Source organism: Cryptomeria japonica, chromosome 4, assembly GCF_030272615.1.
Source record: "Cryptomeria japonica chromosome 4, Sugi_1.0, whole genome shotgun sequence".
Classification (NCBI taxonomy): domain Eukaryota; kingdom Viridiplantae; phylum Streptophyta; class Pinopsida; order Cupressales; family Cupressaceae; genus Cryptomeria; species Cryptomeria japonica.
The window spans coordinates 604,421,233-604,430,885 of NC_081408.1; the positions used below are offsets into that span (position 1 = coordinate 604,421,233).

Genomic DNA, 9,653 nt, shown 5'->3' on the forward strand with positions numbered 1-9,653 from the left:
CCCGACTTCTCATGCGTGGATGAAGCATATTGATATCCATTACCATTTTGTTTGTGACATGGTAGAACATGGGAGAACATGGGAGAGTGATGCTCAAGAAAGTTGACAATTTGATGTTGCAACCTCAATGATGAAGCCAATGAGCATAGAGAAGTCAAGTAGTGCTATGAATCTATGGGCCTCTCAACCCCTAGCAATTAGTTGATAGTGTTTGTCTTCCTTATACTTTTGCAAGGTGTTCAACTAGTGGGAGAATGATAGGAAAGGTGTCTCAACCTTTCACCATATAATTAAAAACACAAAAAAGGGCAGTTTTTCGGCTCTAAAATTAAAATAATCATTTTTGGGCTATAGAGGTAGTTTTTGGCCCTGAAAATATTGGAATGGATCTTAATTGCCAAGCTAGTTATGAAACTTATGGTCTCCAAAAGCTGAGACTCCCACATCGAAAATGCAAAAATATTACATAAAAGAGAGTAGAGGAAGTTACACTTGTTGACTAACTTATGACTCATGTTATAACATGCCATAAGGTTATTTTAAATGGAGATAATATAACCAAATAGAGTGTCCAAGTTGGTAAGTTGATTATGATGAGTTTAGAGCAAGTGGAAGAAATATACTTTTAGCCTATGGACTCATATTGGGGATTGGTGTTGGATTTTTAACTAGGGATCTTGGCACCACATTTTGGGTGGTTTTAGCTCATGGTTTCCCAATTACTATTTAAAGGTCTCATGAATTGCTTCTCCTATTTATTAGGTGCTTGAGAATGAAGTTTCCTAGTGTGAGATTTTGTAGGTACTATTATGCTATTAGAATTGCTCCAAATCTCTTATCAATGATACTCTTGTAAAGGCTTAGACTTTACAAGTGTACTGTAACCATTGATTATTGAACAATACATTGAGTTTCCTTGAAGTGTTGAGGGTTTTTTGTTGTTATTACATATTGCTTTTGTGTTTATTTCCTTGTAACTATATGATTAGTTTAATTTTGCACATACCTCCTCTTATTGATTACTGTAGGATGTGTATGCGACACCTATACTTCCTTTCAACCAAAACCAAGTAACTTAGCTGAAGACGTTTGTTGAAGAAGATATCATGTTAATCCATTCATCAAAGTTCAATTCCTTGGAGTCTCTGTTAGGCCAGGCACCAGCCTTAGATAACTTTGAGGGAGTCTTACTCCCTAGTGCCAGCCTTAAGATAACTTTGATCATCAAGGTTCAATTTCTCGGAGTCCTCTATTAAACCAAGTGCCAGCCTTAAGGCAATTTATTTTGAGGGAGTCTTGCTCCCTGTCAGGCCAGATGTCAGTCTTAAAGTGACTTTGATGGTCCTACTTCCTGTCAGGTCAGCTTAGCTGAACATGAGATTATGGTTGCGTGCAAAAAAATTCTCCCTCCCACGCATATCTTTACATCAAAAATCTCAAACAATTAAAGCAGAAAAATAAGAAATTCAATTCCGCATTCTGATAACAAATCACAAATGTATTCTAAAACATATATGTGTGTGTGAGTGAGAGAGATTGATTTACTTATAGGATAAAATCGGTGCATCGAAGGTGGAATTCTACATTTTTCTAAGATTACTCGAAAACTGCTGGATATTGCTCTTCAAAATTTGGAAGGAAATGGGGATGCAGTATTACCAGTGATGCAAACGACTCCATTCCGGCGGAGTGTGGTGATCCAGGGAGAGTCCTTGCGGAGATCGAGAGATCGAACCTCGTCAGCACCGCGCCTCATCAATTCGAGGCATAGCGCGGAGCCTACAAACCCTGCGCCCCCTGTAACCACGAAGGTTTTGCCTTCAATTCCTTCGTTCTCGCTCAAATGCATCTTCTAGCATTCACAAAGTCAAATTCTTTCGCCTCGGCTCCTTCCTCAACTTCAAAAACTCATCGCACCAGACACCTAGAAATTGATCCTCGCGTCGGGGGATTTATTTATTGGTTGTTAGCCCAAAGTTGGTAAGTCCGTACAGAACGCAGATTTCACCGAAATAATAAATAACCCAGAAAAATTCAAGTAATGACTAATTTCAATCATTTATCGTTTTGGTTTGATGTATCCATATAAAGTCACTCTAGCTCTTTTTCGTTTCTAAGTTGAGAAAATTGTCCAAAAATTAGCCTCACATCATTCAAGACATGTTGAAAAAATAGAAAAATAATGAAATGAAAATTTGTTAAATGTTAAAAATGGATAGAATTATTTAATTTCTTATGAATGGTTCTATTGTCTTTTCACCATTTTAGTGTTAGGATTTAGATAGATTGGAGCAATAAATAAAGAATAAAAAAGATAAAAAATAACAATTCTTACGATAAAAATAACTATTCACAATTGTAAAAGATCTAGATTTAATATGATTCATTCAATGTAAGCTACACCACAAATAAACAGTCATCCACTTTCTTTTCATTATCCAACAAAGAGCAAATTTTAATCTTATAACCTTTAACATTTCATAACCACCGATTTATCAAGTCTTTTGGTAATTTACAAAGGTTGATTTATATACCAAAACAATAACTTACTCCTTTATTAAATAATAAGTCTCGGGCTCCACATGATCCCCTACACTCTCTCATTAATTGATTTGGGGAGAAAATGTGGTTGACAAAGTCACTAAAATTTAAGCTTGATAGCATGATTAATCACCACATACCAACAATCTTCCACTTGAAGACTAATCAATCTTCACACTAAGCAATCTCGAACTTGGATATTGATCTTGGAGTAACACCACTACACCTGAAGCTCCCATTGGATTGATGTCCCTGGACTTGGTTTGCATCTCATTTATATTATCACACTTGAAGGCCAAAAGAAGTTGAGCAATAAACCAATTTCTCTCAACTTCATGTCTTCATTATTTGCAAGAGTTTGACTAGTGTGTGTTTTTTTCAACCAAATCATTTTTTACTAGCCTCTATAACAACAACATGCCTTGCTTTTGTTGAATTGAAATGCAACAAAGTTTTGCAATTGTGAGATCTAACTAACCGATTTTCTACCTACAGTAAACTCATACCCTATAATACTACATTTGCTATTTATATCACCTACCAAACTTGAATCAACACATCCCTATAGAGTAGAGTTGGAACCTCCAAAACATAATGTCTGAGTAGTAGTACCTCTCAAATACCAAAGAATCCACTTTATTGCATTTCAATGCTCTTTTCAAGAATTGTCCATAAACATGCTCACAACGCACACTGCATGTGCAAATCCAACCTTGTACACACCATAACATACATTGAACTGCTAATTGTTGAAGAGAACGGAACTTTGGACATATAGTCCATCTCCTCTTGTGTCTTGGACCACATATTCTTAGTCAATTTAAAATGACTAGGCAAAGGTGTACTAACTCGTTTTGCATCCTACATCTAAAATCTTTTCGACACATTCTTTATGTATTCACTTTGAGACAATGTTAATGTGTGATATTTCATGTCTCTTGTTAATCTCGTACCAAGTATTTGTTTCAAGAATAAAAAAAAATTTAAAATGAATTGAACCAACTAGTTCTTATCTAAAACTAAATGTATTCAAGTATCTAGCAAACTCCTCCTAGTTAGCCATGTTTACATAGCATCTCGTTGGTTGCCTTCTAAATCGTAATATAATCAATCGCACTAGCTGATTAGGATCTTTATATAGTCTAATCAAGGAAACAAAAAAGGTCTATCTTCCACATGTTTGCTACATTGTATTCAATCAAAGGATAAAGGGGGCTTGGGAATTATTGATCACCTTATGCAATATATTTCCTCCACTAGCAAATGGTTAGTGAGATTCTTTGATGGAGATGCTCCTTGGAAGCAACTAATCTAACATCACATATTCTCTGTCTTTATGAAACACCCTTGGACTCTCGCTAACTAGTGGTACAAACTTCCTTTCTTTCTTTTTTAGAACTCATGATTTTGCTCCTTTTAACGCCATTTGGAAAGCTTAGAAAATCACCTCTAATAGTATTGCCTAGTATGATCAATCATGATCAATCTCTGAGTTGTGGTCTTAGTCTCACCACTTCATCTATTTGGTGGAATAGATTGATCACTTAGGGTGACAAATCCCTTGGCCTCTTCCATCAGCTTAAAGGTAAATGTCTTTTTAAAAAGGCAATTCATAGTTTGAGAGACCTTTTGGACTCAAATAATTTTAGTTGGAAATCTTGACAACACCTTAAAAACTTATTGCCTTTCAACAAACATCGAATTCTTGACATTCGACAACGTGTTACCATTAAACTCTATATATTTACCATTCATACATTGTCATTTTAACTTCTTCAAAGACTGAAAACGATCCCATGTCCATTAACTCTACTTTTATTTTTCCCCTGAAAGAGATCAATTAAAAGCTTCTCTTGTTACTCACCATTTCACTCTAACTCAACACTCACTAGAACTATAATTTCAGCCTATCCAAATGAAACAAACTTGACTTCCAAATCTAAAAGTCCAAAGCCTATGTGCAGTCCTAACTTACATCTTAAAAAATTCTTTAAACTTCCCATTGACACCCACCTCAAGTTCCTCCACCCACCCTAACATTCCCTTTTTGTACCAATACAAAATCCATCAAACAAAATCCTCGTCAATGGCCTTGGTCTGTTGATGAAGTTGAAAGGTTCTAAATGAGCCTACCAGGGATCAAGTCTTGTTGAGTGCAAAGCTTTGACACTATAAGGGATGAGGCTGGAATCATACCCTAGACAAACTTTGGTGGAATGTATACCCCCTTAGACCTTGACTCTTAAGAAACCCCCTTGAGATAGCTCCAACAAAAAAAATCCATCAAACATACTTTTTGGTCCTATCCACATGCTAGAAATCTTTGGTTTTCTCCCTTCTCCATCCTCCTTTCTCTTTTCCCACATACTTGGTCATGGAAGTCTAGTACTATGCCAGGGAACTCCACCTCTCACAATGTCATCATCCACACTTTTGGGCAGGTGATTCTCAATTTTCTTTGGAAATTTGGCTGATTGGTCGTCTTCTTTGGCACATTATTTCCTCATCAAATTGAGATTTAGATAGTCTTCTTAAATTTTATTCTTCATATTGTCAACATATCCTCTTTTCTTCAAGACTCTTTGGGAGATAATACAAAGCCTACAAATACCATTCACAACCTCCTCTTGCAGTTGCAGAATATCTGGGTAGTTCAAACCACTTCCAAGACTCTCTAGAGGTTTCTTCATGACTGTTATCCCTCGTGAAGTTATATTTTTATTTTGGTAGCCAACTCTTTTCTCTCCAAGTTTCTTGTCGGTTCTCAATTTGAGACACGGGGTATTTCTTCTCAGTTGTTGGGGTGTTGTGGTTTGGCTGCTAGTTTGGCCCTACTACCAGTAGTTCTTGCTCTTCCACCTTTGTTGTTGATATATTATGGGCCATTATATGATGCATTCTGTCCTTTTTTTTTGCTATTGTTGCTTCCATTATCTCTTAGTTTCTATTTTGTTACTATTTTAAGCTTGTCCTTTTGTTGCGCATGCTCAACTCCTTGTATCTTCATGTTAAGCATTAGTTGTTCCTCACTGCACTGAGAAATCTTGGCTACATCTGTGTTTTGTAACTGATTTTTTTGGGGTTTTGAACTATTGTTGCTACTGCAGCAGCTTCTTGTAGATTTATTGCTTAATCCAATAAAAATATATGTAGATAATATCATAACCAATTTAAGTTGTACTCATATGGCTGAGCATGAGTACCATAAACACCATATTTTAAGTTTGAAGGGCTCTGATTTTTCAAATTGAGTATTTTCTGTTATGACTGCAAACACAACATAGAATGTTTCTCCACTGTTTTGATACTGTATACACCTAAAAATGGTCTAAAGATAGTTAATTAAATACATAGTTATTTGATTAATTCCCCCTTCCCAATTAATTGAATCACAAGCAATTTAATTAATTTCTATATTCATGATTTATTTATATAATTCATCTCACATCCCCCTTGATTAATTAATTCTAAATTAATTAATGTCTCCCCATATTAATCAATTCTTCTAATCCCTAATTGAGATTAACAAACTCAAGTTTGTTGAGATTAATTATCATTTTTCAATTATTTGAATTTCTAAATTCAAATGAGCACATGGCTCTTAACTTTAACCACCCAACCTAACCATCCCCTAGCTTAACCCATTCAATCTAATCTTGGGTCTAACTAACCCTATCCTATCTTGCACATTCTAACCTCCTTATCCTAACCTCCCATGGTGTGGATATTCTCTCCTTGAGACACATGGCACTTTTGCCACATGTCTCCTCCCTTGGACACTTGCCCTCTCATGAGCAAGGCTCCTTGACACTTGTCACCACAGAGATGACAAGTGTCTCTTCCTCCATCCTCTTCTCCAACTTCCTTAATCTTGGCTCTTGATATCTTCATATTAGATCTGGACCGTTGATTCCTGCCACCTCAGCTTTGGCCTTGAAATTCCTATAAATATCCCTCATTTTGGAGCAGTAAGGATCTCATCTCATATTAATTTAGGCATCATTACTATAGGCAATTTGCATTTCAATTATATAGTAATTAGCTTTTGGATTTATCATAGCATGTTAGTCTAGTTTCTTAAATCATGCATTTCATATCATCTCCATAGTCAATCATGATCAAATAGCTACTCAACTCTTGAGTTGCCACTTTGGACGTCATTGCTCCGTTAAGAGCCCATCAATCTAACACCTTCAAGGTCCTCAAGAATAAAGGAAAATGGGACATTTCAAGGAAGGCTTATGGTTTGCATTTCTAATCTAGTTTTCAATTAAGCTTTTCAATTATGTTTTTATTGTCTCATTATATGTGTATGCCTCTTATATACCACATTTTTAGCATTAGCGTCGCGGGAGGCACCGCAGGCGCCGGTGGCGGTCGCCGTTGGGCCTCCACCTTTGCCCTTTTCCCGCCCAAAACATAAAATTTCAAAAAAATATATATTTTTTTATTTTTTTAATGTATTTTTTTTAAAAGAAAAAAATGCATACATAAATAAAAAAAAATTTCAAATGCAAATGAATTTTTTTTTTACAAAACTGTAAAACCCATTTCGGAAATAAAAAAACCCATCTCAAAAATACAATTTTCTTTCCAACCCATCTGGTAAAAATGCTAAATAATGATTTTTTATACAAATAGTTAATTTTTTTCAAAAATAAACTAAAAATTAACAAAGCTGGGTTTTCTCAAAGTACGTACCGGTGGACCGTATGCCAAAGGACGCTCATATCGCCGAACTCGCTCGAACCTATGCTGGTGGTACAGGATCGCCATTTCCTTCCTCTAGAGCAAATTTTTTCCAATAACTGCAATGCACAAATGAGGAGTGGTAAAAGGAATTCACTTTTTTAAACTCATAATGGGGCATTTAAGTGGGATTTTTATCCCACTTATTTTTAATCATCTAATCAACTAATCAACCTGGCAGGGCAGGATTTTCAAATTTCTTATCGGGAAATGAATCAGATTGACTCTAAAAATCTCTAAAAATCAGAAAATCATTAAAAATCTAAAAATCGAAAGAATTTCAAAAAATTTCAAAAAAATCAAAAAATCGCGAAAAATTCAAAAACATTAGAAAATTATCTGATTCATCTCCTGAGGGGGCATCCTCGTATCGATATCTATCAATCAACGTATGGGGCATCATATTGAGATTTATCATCTCCAAGATCGAAACCACATCATATCGAGATTTATCATCTCCAAAATCGAATCGACATCATATCGAAATTTATCATCTCCAAATCAAATCAGTATCATCGAAATCAAATCCGCATCAAATCAAGATCGAATCTACATCCTATCAAAATCAATATCAACAACATCGTCAATCAAGTTTTCTTTGAATCAACACGTCGTCACACATTGCTTCAAAGAGGGGCAAAATGTATACACCTAAAAATGGTCTGAAGATAATTAAATACCCAGTTATTTGATTAATTCCCCCTTCCCAATTAATTGAATTCACAAGCAATTTAATTAATTTCTCTATTCATCTACTAGTAAATAAATCTAAATGATTTATTTATATAGTTCATCTCACATCCCCCTTGATTAATTAAATCTAAATTAATTAATGTCTTCCCATATTAATCAATTTTTCTACTCTAATTAAGATTAACAAACTCAAGTTTGTTGAGATTAATTATCATTTTCCAATTATTTGAATTTCTAAATTCAAATGAGCACATGGCTCCTAACTTTAACCACCCAACCTAACCATCCCCTACCTTAACCCATTCAATCTAATATTGGGTTTAACTAACCCTATCCTATCTTGCACATTCTAACCTCCTTATCCTAACCTCCCATGGTGTAGATATTCTCTCCTTGAGACACATGGCACTTTTGCCACATGTCTCCTCCCTTGGACACTTGCCCTCTCATGAGCAAGGCTCCTTGACACTTGTCACCACAGAGATGACAAGTGTCTCTTCCTCTATCCTCTTCTCCAACTTCCTCAATTTTGGCCCTTGATATCTTCATATCAGATCCGGGTTGTTGATTCCTGCCACCTCAGCTTTGGCCTTGGAATTCCTATAAATATCCCTCATTTTGGAGCAATAAGGATCCCATCTCATATCAATTTAGGCATCATTCCTATAGGCAAATTTGCATTTTCAATTATCTAGCATTTAGCTTTTGGATTTATCATAGCATGTTAATTTAGTTTCTTAAATCATGCATTTCATATCATCTTCATAGTCAATCATGATCAAATAGCTACTCAACTCTTGAGTTGTCACTTTGGAGGTCATTGCTCCACTGAGAACCTATCAATCCAACACCTTCAAGGTCCTCAAGAATAGAGGAAAATGGGACATTTCAAGGAAGGCTTATGGTTTGCATTTCTAATCTAATTTTTAATTAAGCTTTTCAATTGCATTATATTGTCTCATTATATGTGTATGCCTCTTATATACCACATTTTTAGCATCACAGATACATTATACTATAATTCGTTCTCTAGATTCTGCTCGAAAAAAATGGTAATGCAAATCTAACCTTCATTGCTGGTGAATCTTCCTAATCCTAACCCATCAATGAGAGGCTCGTAATCTTTATATGCCATGTAAATAACTCCTGAATTTACATAATGGTGGATGCAAATCTGATGAAGCCACTCCAGTCCTCTTGAAATTCGATACAAATTTTATGTTTGGTGAGCTTGTCCAATCCATTATGATCTCTATGAAGGCCATGGAAGCAATTGAAGAAGGTTCCTCTACCCATACATTTTGTAGATGAGCAACTGCTATTGGCTGTGGCAATGCAGTGGCCTAAAACTAGGACCAAATTGCAGTTCCCGAGATGCCTTGATGTCTTCAAATAATGGTGACTCAGGTAGATAGAAAGATTCCAACAGAGTTTTAACCAGGTCAGTTCCATGAGAAATATTTGCTTAGGTTGTGGACATGAAGGCTAAGATGTGACTATCACTCATGACCTGATCCTTGGAAACATATTGATTAAATCATCAAATTATAGTTCCAATGAAGAGATTAAAATGTGATCATGTCATACTTACGAGTCACACAGGGATCATGACAGGACAGATTCCTCAGGTATACATGGAGCCCACCAAGGCAAGGAGAATCCCCGTGACG

At 35.7% G+C, this 9,653-nt stretch overlaps 1 protein-coding gene across 2 annotated transcripts in view; it reads right to left on the reverse strand.

Annotated features, from left to right (window-relative positions):
- The window catches only part of LOC131061090 (uncharacterized), a 79,822-nt gene extending 77,768 nt beyond the window's left edge, over positions 1 to 2,054 (reverse strand). For both annotated transcript variants that reach the window (XM_057994606.2, XM_057994605.2), the window contains exon 1: positions 1,660 to 2,054. In XM_057994606.2, the coding sequence (XP_057850589.2) occupies positions 1,660 to 1,849 (190 nt within the window). In that variant the 5' untranslated portion in view covers positions 1,850 to 2,054. The remainder of the gene's footprint in view (positions 1 to 1,659) is intronic.
- Between the last annotated feature and the right edge of the window lie 7,599 nt (positions 2,055 to 9,653).